General features: G+C 35.5%; 1 protein-coding gene and 2 non-coding genes across 3 annotated transcripts; 2 read left to right on the top strand and 1 right to left on the bottom strand.

Annotated features, from left to right (window-relative positions):
• Window positions 1-1,203: 1,203 nt before the first annotated feature.
• On the top strand, window positions 1,204-7,413 carry LOC107787315 (protein CONSERVED ONLY IN THE GREEN LINEAGE 160, chloroplastic). Its single transcript, XR_012704451.1, has 10 exons — window positions 1,204-1,708; window positions 2,715-2,764; window positions 2,849-2,924; window positions 2,996-3,091; window positions 3,213-3,280; window positions 3,385-3,476; window positions 3,991-4,086; window positions 5,583-5,651; window positions 6,544-6,694; window positions 7,119-7,413. It is a non-coding gene; the product is annotated as a protein CONSERVED ONLY IN THE GREEN LINEAGE 160, chloroplastic (transcript).
• A 2,470-nt stretch (window positions 7,414-9,883) lies between these two features.
• On the top strand, window positions 9,884-9,957 carry TRNAT-AGU (transfer RNA threonine (anticodon AGU)). The gene has a single exon. It is a non-coding gene; the product is annotated as a tRNA-Thr (tRNA).
• Window positions 9,958-14,174: 4,217 nt separating this feature from the next.
• On the bottom strand, window positions 14,175-15,487 carry LOC107783127 (trihelix transcription factor ASIL2-like). Its single transcript, NM_001325355.1, is given in 1 exon segment — window positions 14,175-15,487. A coding segment is annotated over 1 exon segment (957 nt). The 5' UTR covers window positions 15,304-15,487; the 3' UTR covers window positions 14,175-14,346.
• Between the last annotated feature and the right edge of the window lie 641 nt (window positions 15,488-16,128).

Below are 16,128 nucleotides of genomic sequence, written 5' to 3'. Positions count from 1 at the left end.
GGATCAATTTTATATTTTTTCCCCTTAAAATAGGAATGATCTAACCCAACCTGACCCGTCTTTAAGGTTTCTCTATCTACTCTCTATGTTATCTTATTTCAGTGCTAATTCTCTTAATAGTATGAGATTCTGACAATAATAAATAAATAAATAAAAGTTATAATTAGAGAGCACTTGAAATATAAATGCTACCAATTTGGATAAAATTGTTGAAAAGAAAAATAAAATATGGAAGTATTGTATTTTGAAGGATTCACTTTAGTATTATTTTAGTTTATATATATGGCTATTGGGTGGGGGTGGGTCATTCCTATTTTAGTTGGCTTATTATTTATTAGACTGAAAATAAAAACCAAAAGAACCTACTGTACTCCAAGAACATACTACCGGAAAGTTATGTTTTTCGATTATTATGATTTTTGTGCGAATTAGTAAAAGTTTTATGATTTTTATGTGAGAAAATAAAATTATATCTTTGGTAAATCAAATTATATGTTCATTTGTTAAATTTACCCTGCATTCTCTATTAGCGAGATATAAACCTGTAAATGTATGCTCCAGAGTCTAGAAAAGCTTTCTCTCGTTTTTTCAAAGTTAGTGCTGCTAATTACTTTGAAAAGCATATTGTTGTTAGGAAAAGAATCGACGAGGCGAGTGTTCTCAAGAAAAAAATCGTAATTAAAAAGTGTAAGGATGAACTTTAAATAAAAGCATAATTTTTTAATAATAGATTAATAATTTATGAAAAAATTATTAAATTTATTGGCACTTAATGTTTGCACCAAATAAATAGGTCGAGACATATATCTTGCACATAAACTTTTGCACTTAGCTATATGTATTATTCACTTTAATTGGCGCCTCTTCTAATTGAATTACTACTAGATTTTGTGCGAATAGGCAATGCAGTACCCTTTTACAACTTTAATTGATTTTTTTTGACAGTTTTTACGCATATTAATTAAGTTAACTTTTAACATTAATTAACAATTGACCATATTAACCTTTATTATTTTTTAAATTTATTTATTATAAATATAACGGATATTCTGAGAATTTTTACTCCAAAAATAACTTTGAAAAATAAAAATTAATTACTTCCTTATATCTTCCGAAAAAGATCATATATATTATGGACCACAAAATTTATTCATCCACCTAAACGGTCCAAGTAAGCAAACTTTCCCTACCACTTATTTTCACAACCAAAAACACACAGAAAAAAGAAAAGAAAAGAAAGGAAAAGAGGAACCAAAAACACAATAGTCATCAGCACCAGTTACACACTACAATCATTCAACACAGATTCTTCCATTCCCAGAAATCCAAAGAAACACACACACACACACATTGAACCAAAGAAATGGCAGTTCTAAATTGCTACTATCTCTCAGTAACCTCAACAGCCACACCAAAATCTCAAGAATCTGCACACAATTTATCCCCAACACAATCCCCACAACCACATCCAAGGCAAACAAAAGTGATTCTTCCTAAAAAGAAGCCTATGAAATGGTCCACTGGGGATGCTCCAGGTGATTATGGGGGCCCACCTACTACAACTAAGCTTAGAAAATACTGGGGTCAGGATGTAGACCCTCTTACTTCTGATGATTTTATTTGGAATAAAGAATTCATGGGTCGTATGAAAAAGTATGTTCAGGATCCTCAAGAAAATGATACTGCTTCTCGCTCTGCTCCTAAAAAGGTTCAATCTTTATATATTAGCTATTCTAAGTTTGAAATTGTCAATATTAGTTACTCCCTCCTTCCCATTTTTATGTGATGCAGTTTGTCTCGGCACAAATTTAAGAAAGAAAGAAAAAATTGTGGTTTATAACAAGACATAAATGATTATGTCGTTATAAATTATTTGTTAATGGTAAAATGGATAGGTTTAAAGTGAGATGTTTCTAGTTTAGAAAGGTATATTTTTTTGAGACAGACTAAAAAGGAAGTGCATTGCATAAATTGGAACAGAGGGAGTACTTTCTTAATTCTATTATCTTTGTTTGGTTTTAAAATGTTATTACAAAAGGTGAAAGCCCTTTGCTCTTGAAACAACTTCCCTTTTTGCTTGTCGAGCTTTTAGTTTTTTTTCTTTTGGTAATTGAATTTGAACTGCCTTGCAACTTAGATATTTTTGCTACACTTGCATTTGTAGGGATAAGTAATTTGTCCTTTTTTAAAATGATAAAGCAACTATCATTTCATTGATATCACTACAAGCTGTTCTTAAAATATCATTTGCATAGAGGACCATTGATTTGTCATAAAAGATCAATTATTTAGTATTGGAATCAGATGTGCCCGAATAGAGTAGAATGGTAGGATTCAAGTAGCTGACTCCAACGATTGAGGCATAGTTAATTGATTGATTGATTGAACTGCTTTACGGATTCACTGTTGTGTTGTTCTGTGTTTAATTTTAATATTTTCTGAGGAATCTTTCTTAGTCGGCAGGGCTCAAATTATTGGTATATTTCCTGTCTTTCTGCATGTCAGGAATAAAGCAGTGTTAGTTATTGAATGGTTTACATTTCCATTTTTAAGTGAATTATACGAAACTCCGGTTTGTCTCTTTAGTTCTGTGTAGTCTGAAAATGTTGTTTTACTTAGAGGGTAGAATTATGAGCATTTGGTTTATTACCATTTCTGTTCAAATGGTTGCTTTATTTACTTTGTGACTTAATATCAGCTTGATCTCTTAACAGGAAGAGTCATCTGGATTTCTAAGTTTAAACAGAGTCATGAGTCTTGACAGGTGAGACTCCTGTTCCTCCTTTCTTTTGAATTGAGATATATGAGTTCCTTCATCCTCTAAAGTAATTGCTTTTTGATAGTGTAGTTTGGATGTTGACTTGACTGAGAAGCTAATAGCCCGTTCGAAACCTATTCTAGACCCCACAGTCGAGGAAACTCAGGTATGTCTATTATAAGTCACTTGGCTTTAGCTATTTGGGCATTTGGCTTCTTATGTTCATCGTGATTTCAGGCTAGTGTAAGTGCATCTCAAAGATGGAGACCAGCACCAACACGACGTGAGCAGGAGAAGTGGGATAGGGCTGCAAAGGCTGCAACTGGGGGTAGTGTATGTTACCAGAACTGCTTAAGGAGCTAATTTTTTGATAGTTTTTGTTCAACACGTCTTCCCTTCTGAGATATAGAAATATTGTACTCAACCTTGTAATTCTGAGTTTTTCATCCCTCAGGAAGTGTTACTCCGGGAAAAGGGGATCCAAAGGTTTTAGCTGCTCAGTCAGTGGAGCAGTATCTTAAGGTACTTGTTTAGTGTTTACTCCACATGAATCATGCTCTTGATTGAAATCTGTTGACATTGTACAAGTTCACACTTTTGAATTATTTGTTTTCTTGTCTCTGCAGTTGAAGGACAAAATGCAGTTCCTCACCCTTGGGATTGGTGGTGTTGGCATACTTTCAGCATATGTCTCTTATTCTCCTGAAATTGCAGCTAGGTAAACTAGTTGACTTTCTACAGATTCTGGTTCTTTTCAGCTCTTCTGAATTAATGTATGGTCTGACTCCGACGATGTTGTAGTTTAACCCAACCCCTTATCCATTAAGCTAGCTTTCCTTAAGTTGGGAAATTTTGGTCCCTTGAGGTTTCTAACTTTGGTAGTATTTGCGAACGAAGGAAATCTTGATGTTGTTATCGATCAAATAGCAACTTCATACAATATAATGAAATGACCAAATCTTCTAGTATTCTTTGCATATCCTTTGTCAAGCCAGGACTGTTTTATTTCTGTTTTACTTATATAAATTTACGTTTTCCAGATAGTTCTGAGGAATAAATAGTCTTTTGAATTAAGCTGGTGTATCTGCACATATGCGATGAAGCTTTGAAAATTGATGTTAGTAAAATATTATGTTTTTAATCTGACCAGTTACGGTGCTTGGTTACTTGGTTCTTTCAAGTACATGCATATGTTTGGTGTTGATAAAATGTTATGTGTTTCGTCTGTCCAGTTATGGAGCTGGGCTACTTGGTTCATTGATGTACATACATATGTTGGGGAACAGCGTTGATTCTATAAGGACTGATGGACCCAAAGCGCTTATCAAGTATGCTTTTCATGATTCAATCTTTAGCTGATGGCTCCTTCTCTACATGTTTATGTCGAATATATTAGTGTTTTCTTTTATCTTCCTTCTTAATCATAGCCGAAATGTGATTCCATATTAATTTGCTTTTGCTTAAGAAACTGAATCTGATTTCCATATTGCAATTTTATTGTCTTAAGCAGGAAAAAAAATGTTCTGCTTAATGAGTAGATACCTTTAGGATGAAGTATCAACACATCTGTTCGTTAAGCTTCTCGGTCCTATGTTTCTCTTTCTGCTTTGTCTCCTTCTCTGACACCCCAGGGAAACAAGGGGCGGTTGGGGGAAGAGACTGGGTTCAAACTTTTCACACCAAAAGTGTTGCATCCACTAGTAAGTTAGGGTACTACGAGCGAAAGTTAATTCAGGCTAGCTTTGTGTCATTCTTGTATGTTCTGCATGGTATATGTGCGCTACGTCATGGATGTGCTATAATTATCATATCATTTATGAAGCTATTTGACCATTTGGGCTCCAATAATTTAAGGTACATGGGTTAGTATGAGTTTTTCCAAGTTGTTAACAACACATACAAGCTAAAAAAGATTCTTGGTGTAAACTAATGGAGTTTCCTATAACCATGAGTTTACACCAAGGATTTGCCTTGATCCCTTTCTTATTTATCCTAGTTATGAATGAGATAACCATAGTATACAAGATAAGGTTTCATGATATATGCTAGTTCAGATGACATTTGTATTAATTGACGAAACTAGCTAAGGAGTCTACCAAAATTTTGAACTATGGAGAAGTACTCTAGAGATAAGGGTTTTAAGTAGTAAGATGGAATATATGCACCGGAACTTTGACCCTCATATAAGAATGAAGTTGAAGTTTGATTAGACAAAATTGTCGTGCGAAGTTGAGACAATTAAGATATCTATGCTCTGCTATTCAAGGGAATAACATAATAAATGAAATATAACACAATTAAAAATGTCTGGTAGTGGACATGGGAATAGTAGTCATATGCCATAATGTTATAACCAGAATTTTATAATGTTCCACAAATAAAATAAAGATATTTTATTTGCTCAAATGAAAATTTGAAAAGAAAAATGTTTGGGTAAACATTATTAGTTAATAGGCTTATATATGTATGATGGGTACTCTCAGTTTGTTAATGAGTAAACTGTCATGTTCTCCCCCTCTTTGTACCTTAAACCTTGCTTAAGAATAGGTAAAAAGATGTTTTTAGGTTTACTTCTGTGAGACTTTGACATCTTCCTACTCTTCATACTTTGGCAGACTTGCAATTACATTTTCACATTGGAGTTGTACTTTGTGTACAATTTCTTAATTCCAGGGTCTTAAGTTAGTAACAAACCGGGTGGTAATTAGAAATCCAAGAAATGCATCATTACTTATCCCCAACTGACATGTGAATAGTAGTCATATGCCATAACGGAGTAGCTTGAGCTATGATGAATTAACTGACGAGAAAGCTTTACTTGCAGGGGAGCAGCTGGGCAGCCGAGGCTATTGGTTCCTGTTGTTTTGGTTATGATATATAACCGGTGGAATGGGTACGGATCTTCCACTGTCACCATATTGCATCAAAGCACATGTGGATAGAATAATTGTTTCATGGAAAACTTCTCTTATTACTTTTCTGCATGGATAAAGACTTCAGTTACTTCTATTCTATCTTTTACTTTCAAGATTTGGTTAATACTTTTTGGTTTACCAAGTATAGAAGTTAATCACTTAATGAATCGGAGAACAAAAATGGAATATAGTACGCTGAGGCAATTTTTTTTTTTTTGGTAATTAAAGAAATTTTTATTTGCCAAAGTATAATATTTACAGAGCAGTGTTAATCCAGCCAACAGATTTGGACATAGGCTGAGGCAAGTTATTGACTCTTGAATTTTAATCTAATGTAATGGCATTAAAATTATTATTCTGTTTTTTTCTAGTTTGAGATGTCCCAAGGATATTTTCCATGACCAAAAGTCAAAAATGAAGTTTTCATTCAGTTCCGAATAATCACCTTCATTCAACTTGAGCAGAGGCGGATCCAAGATTTAAACTTTATGGGTTCAACTTTTAAGATTTTTAGCATTGAACCCGTTATATTTTTTAAGTTGTGGGTTCATGTCTACTATTTATTACAATTTCAGTGAAGTTTTACACATAAATTTATGACCGCGCCAAAAGTCATGACCAAAAGTCGAAGTGCAATTTTCACTCAGTTCCATATGAGCACCTTGAGACTTGTCCAGTAATAGCTGTAACACCACTAAAAAGGACATTACCAACAATTCTGAAATAGCTTGAACTTGTTAGTGCTTCAATGGACCTAAGAATCATTTACAGACTAATTCCTTGAATTTTTTTCTGTAGCAAGCTCTGATGCTTTTACATTGCATTAAGTGTAGTGTCCTTTGCTTACTTAATTTTTTGGTTTCTTTTCAGGATTCTTGAGGCGGAGTATGGGTTCATGCACCTTGACTTGATACCCATGCTAGTTGGATTCTTCACTTACAAGATTGCAACTTTTGCCCAAGCTATCGAAGATGCATTGACGACAGTTGTAGAAAAGAAGACAGAAACATAATTTTAATAGGTATGGCTCCAAACTCCAGCTTAGCAAATGATAATTTTTACCTCAATGTTAATTTACTAAGGTATATATCTTCCCAACAATCTTCTCGTTTTAACCTTAGGTGTGTAGTTCAAGCAAATGATGAATTTTCTTGTAGCATCGGGGAGATATAGTTGAGCCTTGGTGTAACCGATAAACTTGTTGTCATGTGACCAGGAGGTCACGGGTTCAAGCCGTGGAAACAACCTTTTGCAGGGTAAGGCTGCATATAATAGACTCTTGTGGTCCGGCCCTTCCCCGGACCCCGCGCATAGCGGGAGCTTTGTACACCGCGCTGCCCTTTTTATCCAGTTTTAACTAAAAGGAGCAATAAATATTGTTTTGTCCCTCTATTTTGAGTTTGCTTTCGTTTTCTTATCTTTTGCCTCTCCAATACTTATTGCAGAGACAGAATTTCAGGTTCTGCAAAATGGGATTCAAGAACGTAGTGACTACTAGCATTCAAGAACATCTTTTTGCTCTCACGTCTGTGCTGTCTTGGGAAATATCAAAGAATTCAAGTGGTTGCGGATAAGTGTATGAGTGTTGGTAATTTTAGGTTCTGAATTCTTAGAATGGATAAGGTTAGGGCAAATGTATCTATTGTTATAGCTGTCCCGGACACCATTGTCATGATAAATTTATTAATTTATGGATGCGGTCATGCACTAAATCATATTGAGGGTGTTTGATTAAGCTTATAAGCACTTTTCTCCTTATCTACGCGTTTGGTAAAATTAAATGTGCTTATAAGCTAAAATAAGTCAAAAGTAACTTATGATTTTTCAGCTTATAAGCACTTTTAAATTGACCAAATTTTTACTTCTCTATCCCTAAATACCCTTACTATCAAGAATATCTTTTACAATAAAAAGTATCTCTGTTGTAAATCACTCTTCATTTCCTTTAGTTGCCAAAATTCGTTTATGTAAGAAAGAACGTGAGTTTTATATATACTGATCGATTGTGGTCTCTCCCTCTGGGGTATAATACCGTGATCATTTAAATTCATTAATCACTAAAGAAATACTACTGGAATGGTTTAAAAAGAAATGTTTGTCTGGGTATTATAATCACTAATTGGAATCCTTCAAAGAGACTTTTTGCCTTTATCTTCGATATGTTACTGGCAGGTTGGGGTTGTGTACTACTAAGTACAATATGTTTTTTTCACTAATAAACTTTGGTCAAATTGTTAATATTTATCTAAGCTTATAATCAAAATTTTAGTTTATTATTACCATAAAGCTTATCATATAATAAATTATATTTATAAAAGATGATCTTATCTAATTATTTTGTATTAAAAATAAAATGAGACACTTTTTTGTATTTGAATCAATTTCGAATTTAGAATCTTGTAAAAAATTGGCCTTATTAGTATCAGTGTTTTAAAAGGCGTGGGCGTAAGGCGGGACGTTTTATATATGCCTCAGCGGGGCGTAAGCCCCATAGGTATTTAATTTTTAATATTTTATAAAATAATATAATGACAGTTAATATTTATAAACATGTAAAATTGTATAAAAATTGAAGAAAACTATATATACGTGTGCTCCATCCCCACAAAAACCTAATCAAACAATCTATTATACGTTACTTACAAGCACAAGTAATTTGAATCTAAAAGAATAAAATTTTCTATATGCAGGAACAAAAAGGATGATTAACCTGCAATTTAAACTTTGGATTTGCTGCTATGAAGAAAAATGTAGTTCTCTTTGTATTTGTAAAAAAAAAAAAATCGTTGCTTTTGGGAGATATTAGCAGACTAACGGACAAGATAAAAAATTGGGAAAACCATGAATTAGAGCTTAAATCAATAAAAAGGTCTTTACTTTTAAATTTAATACTTTTGAGTTCCTTTTTAAACCTTTTGAGTAATTACCAAACTGACTTTTGAAAATTTGGGTATTATATGAAAGACTAATTCAACAAATTTTGTTTTAATTTGAAAAAGTCTCTAAGACTTACTCCTTACTAAAAAAACGCGCCCCCGAACGCCCGGGCATACGCCTCAAATTGCGGGGCATACGCCTCTTGAGACTTTCGCCCCACACCATCGCCCCGGGGCATTTTTGGTACGCCTCACCCCGGGGCTCGCCCCAGAAACGCTTTTTAAAATAGAGATTAGTATGAGTAATATTAAGGATGTTTAAGTCATTCTAACAAAAAAATTGCTTATCGACATTTCTTCATCAAATATTTAAACTGCTTACTATAAATTTCAGCACTTTTATTCAAACACGTAACTCTTATTTATTAAATAAGTTTCAACGCTTAAAAGTTCTTTTCAACACTTAATGTTTATCGGCTACTTTAAATTAGCTAAGCCAAACGGACTCTATAAATGGCCATGGACCAACAAAAAATGCTTCCAAATTATTGGGAAAACAAATTGGGAGGGGTAACATCAACAACAATCGGGCAAAATACAAAATTGACCAATCAGCCGAAACAAATTGATGATTTCATCTTCTTAGAAGTCTGAGCTTGTGCTCAGAGTATCACTACAATTGGGTAAAATATAAAGGTCAGCCGAAACTAATTGCATTCTCTGGCCAAAAGGAATATAGAATATGTATATTATATATATATATATATATATATATATATATATATATATATATATATATATATATATATATATATATAAAATTTTTGAGAAGTGACTAAAAATATACATTTATCCATACGATTTGCATAATGTTTTTACGTTCCTCATCTCTTCTTTGTTGGGAACAGCTATGAGAAGCCGAAAAGGGGCAATTCTAGAGGCCTTTGATAGTTGGAAAGTGCAAAAAAGGTGAGAGGAAATGATGTTCGTAATTTTTCTCTGGTAAAGAATAGTTGATTTTGCACTCTAATTATTCACTTCAATTCTCTCTAAGTTGAATAAGAGGTCAATAGGCAAATGTGTGTACAAGAAATCTCAGGGTAAGATGAAGTGATATTATTGCTACACGAATGAGTTTACAAAAACGTATACAAAATTTAAGAAAATCAAAGTTACTCAATCTTTTTTTTTTTAGGTTAATGAATCTTGTGATTAGTTTGAAAGTATTTTTATGTTATAAAAATTTTAGAAATGGTATGTCCTTTCACCCAAAGCAATATTGCATCCTAAGAAAATGAGGTCAAATATAATTTTGATGTTCCTTCTAACTAACAGTTCTCGTAGCTCAGTTGGTTAGAGCACCCGTTTAGTAAGCGGGAGGTCTTGAGTTCGACTCTCAACGAGAGCAGAAGTAGAAATTATGCGTCGTTCTTTTTTGCTTTTGATCTTTGCTCACGTTCCCCAATGAGATCGCCAGGACATTGAAAACTACAAGGCTTTTTTCCTTGCGTGGGTATTCGTTTCACAAGTTTCATAAAGATGCCAATGGTTTTGGCTTTCATCAGTAAATTTCTCCATCACATATGCATTTATTTTATCATTTTATGCCCAAAGCTCAAAGTAATGATTCCATTCACACGTGCATAGAGAGTCACCGTCATATGCCCAAAGCTCAAAACACATTTTTCTTTACTCATCGGAAGAAAGAAAAAAGAAAAGAAAAAAAGAACACCTTTAAAGTCAAAAGATATCCTCGACGTGGTCTGGTTCAGGCCAATAATTTCGCCAAGCACAAGAATAAAATGGTTTATTTACAGAGAAATAAATTACAAGCTCTTTATCAAGATTCTGAAGGAGCTTCAAAACAAAAGTAGACCAAATAAAGCCTTCAACTACATCTACCGCTTGTCTTCACTATAGCATTACTTGTATACTCCTGGCGAGGTTAACCAAAATATATGTATCACCTCCAAAAGATTCGTTGAAAAATGCACTCTTCTAGTCAACATTCCTTCTACAAGTAACCATCTGCTCATAAAAATAGAAATTTGTGAACTTCTCAATATTTAAGAGCAATTTCAAGCTAACCTCGTAAGAATAGGAACAAAACGTTTGTTTTTCTTTTTTTTTGGGGGGGGGGGGGGGAGGGGGGTGGGGGTGGGGGGAGGCAACAAAAAGGGAAGGATTCTCTTCTTTTCTTAAAACTTCTCCAATATTTAGGAGCCAGATTGCACCATTGAAACTTCTGAACCTATCAATTGCTAATTTCACAAATAAAGCTCAACAATAGTATACTATTCCTTCAAAACATTGCCACCCAACCCTAAGAGAAATAAGATCTTGATATAGCAGGACATGTTAGCTAAATAGAATAATATTTGTTGTAAATTTACAATAAGAATAAGGAGAAAATCAACTATAAACTGAAGCTATTCATCACAGTGCCAGACCAGTCAGGGTGGGAGAAAAGAATTTAAGTTTGAGGACTTCAACACAGTACAAGAATGTTCAGTAGAAATTCTAAGATTACTATGAGACAAATAGCAAATTAACTTGTTAAAATAAGATGATTTATGCTTACAACCATCAACCTCTGACTTAGTACTGATAAAAGAGAGAAATGGAGTAAACGTAGTTACAAAAGCAATAAACATCTATGAGTCGTAGTTACATACGCAAGCAGATGCACATTTATAACTATTAAGTAAATATATTTTCTCAATGAGTAAAACTTTTCGCACATATCCACATGCATAGGATCTTCACTGCTCTTATTAGCCGTCTTGTGAAGCTTAAACTGACTGTTATCTCAGATCCCTAGTGGCTCATGTAAACAATTTTTGCAGCCATTACATCAACCATTCCCCAGGTAAGAAGTACATAGTCTCAAGACCATAACTATTAATGTGTGTTGAAACTACCGAAATTTAATGCTAATGACAAACTTTATCAGTATGTTCCAGAACACAAGGAAAAGTGCGTATCTGCTTCTTTTAATCAGTCTGTTTAACAAATACGATTAAAAAATGCCTTCATAATAATGTGCCTTATATATTTGCATGTGGCAATTATAAGAGAAAGTGTAAGTAAAAATGCATTCTTGAAAATGAAATTGAATCGAACAAATCGAAATTAGTCTAAAGGAAGAATGTGTTAATGCCGAGTGTCGCGCGGACCTTCATTCTTGAAAATGTTGTTAAGGAAACACTCAAGGATCGAGTGACCCAACTTGATGGCAAGGTCGACCACTTGGACGGACAAGTGAGAAAAAAAAGATAGAACGAAGGATGAATTTCTCTCAGAATTTCTCAATTTGGCTGGAGAGGCCAGACAAGCATTGCGGTTAGACAGAGCACAAGCAGATGAAGCATCGGGTCTTGGAGAAGAATAAGATCACAGATGAACTTCGAGCTGCTGAACCGACAACGTGTTTTTCTGCTTGTTTTGGAAGCTTGAAACGACATACAAGTGGTGACTATGAGATGGCCTTGCTACTGAGCTTCTTGTCTTCCATCTTTCGCCTTTTTCTATATGATAATATGCATCTTGATTGCTGCGCTCCATGCGGGTAATAAATAGCAAGAGAGTGAATAACGAATGACCCTCCATCTTGATTGCTGCGCTCCATGCGGGTAATAAATAGCAAGAGAGTGAATAACGAATGACCCTCCAAACTAAAAGAGTGATCGAGTCCGACTCAAGCGAGTGAGTGGAAGGCGTGGCAAGATAGCGAGTTCGACTCGCGAACGATCTGCAAGTGAATGACCGATCCTTTTGCGCCAATACTGTTGCGAGACTGGTACTTGGCGGCTCACGAGCCCTAAGAAATGGAAGGGGGCACTTCACCGAATGATAGGTAAAGTATGGGACGTTCAGTAAACAATCCCTTAGCTCAAGTCCTCGGAGATACCCAAGGCAGCTCCCCGTGTCCTTTATACCCAACAAGACAAGAGTATACAGGTCCAATGAAGTACTTGACGGAAAATTACAGTTTTGATCATTATTTACCATTTAGTTCAATACCAGATTGTTTGGGGGGATGCATAGCGTGGCTAGTGAGGGTAATGGGAAAGAAAAAGCTTAACAAAAAAGCATATCGCTATGCCAAATCAACAAGAAAAAAATAAAAAATAAAAAGTTGGTAAAAGATCATTTCATTTCTTTTATGACCAATAAGATCAAAAAGAATTTATCTAGTAAGATACATAAGGTAATTATTTTTGGTAAAAAGAGAGACATATACTTAAACGAAGAGGTTATTATCTAAGCAGTTTAGTTACAAAGCTAATGAATGTAGAATATGACCTTCTGTGCAAACTTGTATAAGCCCTCAAAAGCAGATTCCTGACACAAAGAAACCAACTATCCAAGAAAGTTTTTTCCACTAGTTTTTGAGGCTGGAAAGTTGAAGTCGGCACTGCACAGCTAGAGGCCTAAGGAAGAAGGAAACGAAGTCGTAGAGCATGGGATGTCGCCCACTAGCACTTATATGGGTTCTAAGGAAGGGGAGGAAAAGGAGAGTTTTTGTTGGTGTAGTAGGTCTGACTTTGTGCATTTGAGGAATAGCCACTTTTTGGTTCACCCATGAGGTTCCAGTCTGGCAGTCTAAAAACATTGGGTGTACTTTGTAAGGAACCATATTTTTGCAAGGCTATCCAACTTTCCGTTCATAATAAAATTATTTCATGTTATCAAAAAAGAAAAAGTTACTAACAATCAAGAGGTTAACTGGTTTAGAGATACAATGAGCGCTCTTGAACTTGCATCTACCATATGGATTTTGCTCTAAATAGAACATCATTTACTAATTTTCATGTCAAATAATGCAATACTGTTTTTTCCCAAAAACTATGGAATAGTCAAGACATGTGAGATCAATGTCAAATATTCTTGACAACTAACCCATTTACGATGTGTTCTACATAAGTTCTATCACTGAGACAAGATTCAATGAATAACTCAGGAAAGACTGAAGGAATGCCAAATTCCGTCCTTTGCTAGACATGGTCCCTGAATCTGTTGTCTATAATTGTCAACTTCATTCTGGTGTTTCTCGCACACATACAGGTAGAACCGAAGGACTGTTACACCACTAATTCTCACTTATCAGGTCTCCTAAATTTCCCAAGACCTTGAGATTATTTCAGGTTTAATTTCCTCAGTCATATTCAAAAGAATAATACTAGTGCATGCTACAAGAGGTAACTACAAAGGAGAAGTCAGGATAACCCAAACTGGCTTACACAAATCCTAATTTATCTTTCCTCTGGAAGAACCAAATTAAGGAAAAAAGAGAAACTAAGAAACAAAGCCAAAAGCAGATACGATAAATAAACTGCTCCTAAGACAACATACCATCATTATTAATAGAGTAACATACCATCATTATTAATAGAGGTGGATTCAAGATTTGAAGTTTATGCATTTCTACAACGAACTAAAGCTAATATATAATAAAAATTGGGTTCATAGTTAATATTTAAAAATGCTTAATGGATTTCTTAATACATAAACAGGGTCTGGGCAAACACTATTGAGTTCCCGTTAACCTATAGGTAATTGTAGATCCGCCTCAGATTATCAATCAATTGGAAATTTCCCAAACATTAAATGTCAACAAACTTCTTGCATAAGAAACAACTTCATATATCTTGGTAACTAACATTCAAATTCAAAGCCTCTTTTTACAATACATACATAAATACGTACATACACGCACTAGTATCAATTGGGTTGCTATCTAAAATGAAACAGAATGAAAGAAACAGCAAAGTCTCCCACAAGGAATCATACATAGTCACTCACCAGCTTGTGAATTGCTCTTAGCGCGTTTAAGTTTTTCAAGCTGGACTTGTGACTCCATAATGAGTTTCATTCTTTGAATCTCCAAATCCTTTGCGAATTGCATTCTCTGCTTCTCCAATTCCACCATTTGCCTCTGCTTAGCATCTTCAACCCGTTCGTATATCTCTGCAAACCTTCCTATTGCCTCAGCTAACCTACTACAACCCTCTGCCAATGCTCCACTCTCCTCCTTTCGAGCGCCGGCCAGAGTTATGGCCGCCGGACTTGAAGTCTCCGACTCCTCCTCTTCATCCGATTCCTCAGAGGCAGCAGCTGCAGCGGCTGCCGCCATGGCGGAGAAATTTCTCCGGGAAACGGTGTCCTCCATGGATGCCGCCGGCCGCTTTGACCGTGGACCAACCGGCACGGCAGAAGGCAGGGGGAGAAGCATCGGAGGTGTCTTCCGGCGAGGAGCGACTGTTACCGGAGCCGGCGACGATTTGAAATTGTCGCCGATTAGATCGTCGAGGCCGTTGAAAAACGGCCACGGGGAGACGTACCGGCCATGGGATTGAGAAACCCTAGCTTTTTCGATCTTATACTTCTTCTTCAATGTATCGATGCGATTTTTGCACTGTATATCTGTGCGATATTGCTTCTTTGTGTGGCCGTGAAGGGCGTTAACGGCGTTAGCCACCTCCTGCCAGTACTTCTGCCGGAGATTACCGCGTTTTAGCTCCAGGTAGTGGGACCCCCACGCTTCGACCAGAGTATGAGTCGCCGCCTCCGACCAGCAGTCCTCACGAGCGGGAAAAGCTGCCGGTCGAGTTGACGCCGGCTGGATCGTCGGCGGTGGCGGAGGAATAGCTAGTTCGGTGTTGGTTGAGGGCGGTGGAGGTGATGGAGACGGAGGCAGAGACGAAGAATTGTTATTTGAGGAGGGACTGGCGACGAGATCGTCGTCGGACATCGGAGTCGACGGTGAGACGGCGACAGCGGAATTGAATTTGGTGAACGGTGGTGGAGGAATTAGGGTTAGCAAATGAAGAAGAAGAGGGGGAGGGTGAAAAGTATACAGTGTGGTTGGGTCGACGGTACATCGACAAAAATATGCCGACGAGGGTGACCTTGGGGGGGAGTAGGGTGAGGTGTTCGGGGTGGGCAAGTTTGAGTAAAAATTGTATGGGCCAGCCCCTTTTCGAACAAATTTTTGAAAAATAGTCCATATTTGAAAGTTACTAGGAAAATAGACATTTTTGATATGTGTTTTCTCTCAAAACCACTAAATTCAAAAGTACTGAAAAGTAATTTATGTTTAATTAATTAATTTAAAAGTACTTATGAATAACAATTAGTGTTTGGTCAAACTTTTAAAAAATATTTTTAAATATATTTTTCTCAAAAGTGCTTTTGAAAAGAAGCTATTTTTTTCTGTTTCTCCAAAACTATATCTGATTCTATTCACACTTTTTTTCCTTCTAAAAGCTTGGCCAAACACTTCAATTTTAGAGATATTTTGCCAAACAAACTATTAGTGTCAAAAGATTTCGAATTTAAACAATTTTTTTTTAGATAATGTCCTTATTTTTTATATCCATGATATCAAGGATTTTAAACTAAAAAAAAAGTAATATTTCATGACAGTGTCCTAGATTTTGTCCGCGATATTGTCATGGAGTTTCATCTTTTTAAGTTAGAAACCGTTGAGACGGTTATAAATTCCAAAAAAATTAGCTACTTTTCGACGACTTTTGAATCCATGGCTAAGTTCGGAAAATGACTATTTTTCTTACTT

Source organism: Nicotiana tabacum, chromosome 21 (assembly GCF_000715075.1).
Source record: "Nicotiana tabacum cultivar K326 chromosome 21, ASM71507v2, whole genome shotgun sequence".
NCBI classification, from domain to species: domain Eukaryota; kingdom Viridiplantae; phylum Streptophyta; class Magnoliopsida; order Solanales; family Solanaceae; genus Nicotiana; species Nicotiana tabacum.
This window is presented reverse-complemented; position numbering and strand designations above follow the sequence as displayed.